This window comes from Adiantum capillus-veneris, chromosome 7 (assembly GCF_014529385.1).
Source record: "Adiantum capillus-veneris isolate H3 chromosome 7, ASM1452938v2, whole genome shotgun sequence".
NCBI lineage: Eukaryota > Viridiplantae > Streptophyta > Polypodiopsida > Polypodiales > Pteridaceae > Adiantum > Adiantum capillus-veneris.
In genome coordinates this window covers 32,060,450-32,063,156 of record NC_140937.1, presented here as the reverse complement: position 1 = coordinate 32,063,156, position 2,707 = coordinate 32,060,450, and the positions used below count along the sequence as shown (strand labels likewise).

At 48.4% G+C, this 2,707-nt stretch overlaps 1 protein-coding gene across 1 annotated transcript; it reads right to left on the bottom strand.

Annotated features, from left to right (window-relative positions):
• Positions 1 to 568: 568 nt before the first annotated feature.
• On the bottom strand, positions 569 to 1,805 carry LOC147453644 (uncharacterized). The gene has a single exon (XM_086515764.1). The coding sequence runs from the start codon at positions 1,399 to 1,401 to the stop codon at positions 730 to 732; it is 672 nt and encodes a 223-aa protein (XP_086371890.1). The 5' UTR covers positions 1,402 to 1,805; the 3' UTR covers positions 569 to 729.
• Positions 1,806 to 2,707: the final 902 nt, after the last annotated feature.

Sequence of the window (2,707 nt, the reverse complement as noted above, 5' to 3'; positions counted from 1 at the left end):
CATGCAAGAAAAATCCGTAATGCTTGAAAATATCTCATTTTAAATATTCAGATGAATGTACCGAATGCTGTCTCGGTATCTTTTTTTGGGGAGAACAGAAATAAAATAAAATAAAGCTCGACAGGTAGGTACTAGGGGGAGAGGCATCTATTATCAAAGAATTCATAAGCTAAATATGCAGTTCTCACTTCAGTGGAATTCGGGTAAACGCATCTAGTAGGGCCAATAGATTTTCCTCTCTTTCATACCATGCTCTCTTGCTTTTGAAAATTGTATGCCTCTAGTCAATCACTTGCTCCAAAAAAACACGTAACAGTTAGGCCGAATTCAGAGTGGAAAATAGATGCTGAAACCGGTCAATGTTCCAAATCTTCATCCAAATCAGGCAAACTTAAGTAAGCTTGTTTATATGTACTCGGAATTTCTGCTCCATTGTCTTGCATATAATTACCACATTTCTTCATAATCGTTAAAATCTTGCATATAATTACCACCTCAGTTTTCCCTTACTGCCGCAAGGCTGCGAAAAGTACACGCTTACAAAACTTCATCAATGGTTCGGAGGCAATTTTTAAAGACTTGTTTTGAACATTTTAAGAGACTAACTAGTGTCATTTTGTACACCGCTCTGCTTCAAAATGTTAGCAGGGAAGGGGAGGCGGGGGAGGACAAAAAAGACGTCCCGAGTTCCTTATCCATCCACACTTGCTAAAGAAATTCGGAGCAAAATTAGAAGAGAATGACAGGTTCATGTTCATAGAGATCCCTCGCTTCCTCGAATTGCTGGAGGGAGCCATCGAGCCAACTGAGGTTAAAATTCGAGGACCCTGTCTCGTCAGCAAGGGAAGCCCACTCTTCATGAAACGAGCTGTCATCCAGCTCGGATGATGAAGAGGAAAGCGGAATCCCAAGCTCGTCATCAGATGCCTGTAGCAGGTGCTGAATTCGTGCATCCCCGTCAAAGGTATCATCATCATGCTGCAGAAGCTCACCATGGGAACAGAGATCCTGCTCAGGGACTGGACAATTATCGCTGCTCCAAGCGAGGCCAAAATTAGAGGCATCACGAACAGGGGAAGCAGCTCCAGAGCAGGGATGGCTGGTGGAGGCCTCCCCTGCTCCCCTGCTGTTACTTCCCTCGATTACTTTCTCCAAGCTTTTCATCATCTCTGCTACTAAGTCTTCTCGAAGTGGCGAAGCTCCGGAAACCAACGGCTGCAAGCTAGACTCAGCGTCCTCGGCCTCGAGGTCGCATAGCTCTTCTAAGAGGGAAAGATGTGCGCTTGGAGGAGGGCTTTCCAGGCAGGGACGCTTGGCAGATGGAGCATCGTCGCTGGGCAGAGATTTTACATCTTGTAGAGACCGTTTCCCCGGAGCAGGGTTTGCAGAAACCTCCGCCATGGCGCTGCACGCAGAGAAAGGTAAAGCGGATGGACGAATGCGCAGGGTATGGGAGGTTGAAGGCGGAACAGGGGAAGCGAGAGGTAATACGTTGGGTTGGGGGGGGGGGGGGGGAGAGAGAGAGAGAGAGAGAGAGAGAGTGCTGGCAGGAACAAACGGAAAAGAAGAGGGACAGGCGTTGAAAAGTAACCGGGCAGAGACGGAGGCAGACGTACAGAGACAGAGAGAGAGAGAGAGGGGGGGGGGGGGGGGGGGGGGGGGGGGTTAGGAAGGAACGGGAACCTTGCAAGGGCTTCGAAGAGAGAGAATGAAACTCAAAGGAGAGAGAATGGCTATGGCGAATAAAGGTCACACAGAGCGCAACTTAGAGAGAGAAACGTGATGAGGCAGGCTGCATAGCGCAGGGAGGGTTGAAACATATATATACGAAGGGGAAGGGTAGTGGAGCCAGGCAGGGAGCGGAGTGGGAAAAGACGATGCAGACAGGCAGGCGACACAGAAAGCGAGGCGTACAGCCACACACGGGGTAGGTCCGTTCACAGGCTCGAAAGTCGAAAGTAATAAGCCTAAGCGGAAACGACTGCCGAAATATTCATATTCTTCTCGGCAAATAAATCAATAAAAATCCAGGTCAAAATTACCAATTTGTGCTGGATTTTTCCTCCCTCCTTTTCTAGAACTGTGCCAGTCTCGGCACGTCACCCCTAGCTGCTATCGACCTATTCCCTAGCCTGCAGATTTACTTTCTGGTCGCCAATCAGAAATGCGACATTTTTTTATCTTTTTTTTTTTGGTCGTGCTTGGTTGGTGCGACGCACCGCCTGACTGTGAGGATTTGTAGCGACACGTGGCAAGATGTTGCATGCCACCACTCCGCCACGCTGGCCATAACTTGCTTTTCAAGGCGCAGGAGAAAAGATTGAGGGAGGACCGCTGTGCCACGTGGGAATTATTGGCTAGAATCTATACTCATGTCAAGTCCGAGCGTCGTGCTCGCCGAAGGAACGTTTCAGTAGAATCAAAGCTCTACATTCTAGAACTGGGAGAGAGGAGGACACACAAAAATAAAAATAAAAGACTCGTCAATGTCGTCATCACCTTGCATAATTCGCACGAAACTGTTTATTTAGCATAAAACTTTTCGGTGGCTAGTAGCTAAGCGATAATTCTTTATTTTGGACCGTATTTTTCTAAACCCGAGGGCGCCGAGCTTCAAAGCCAAAGCCACATCACCCCTTGCGACGCCGGCAGCCCCACCCGGGCCACCCCGAATCCCGTATGATGATGACGCGTCTTTAGCTCTCTC

Bases quoted from the DNA above. Each gene is read 5' to 3' on its own strand.
- LOC147453644 (XM_086515764.1), bottom strand. From the start codon at position 1,401: ATGGCGGAGGTTTCTGCAAACCCTGCTCCGGGGAAACGGTCTCTACAA.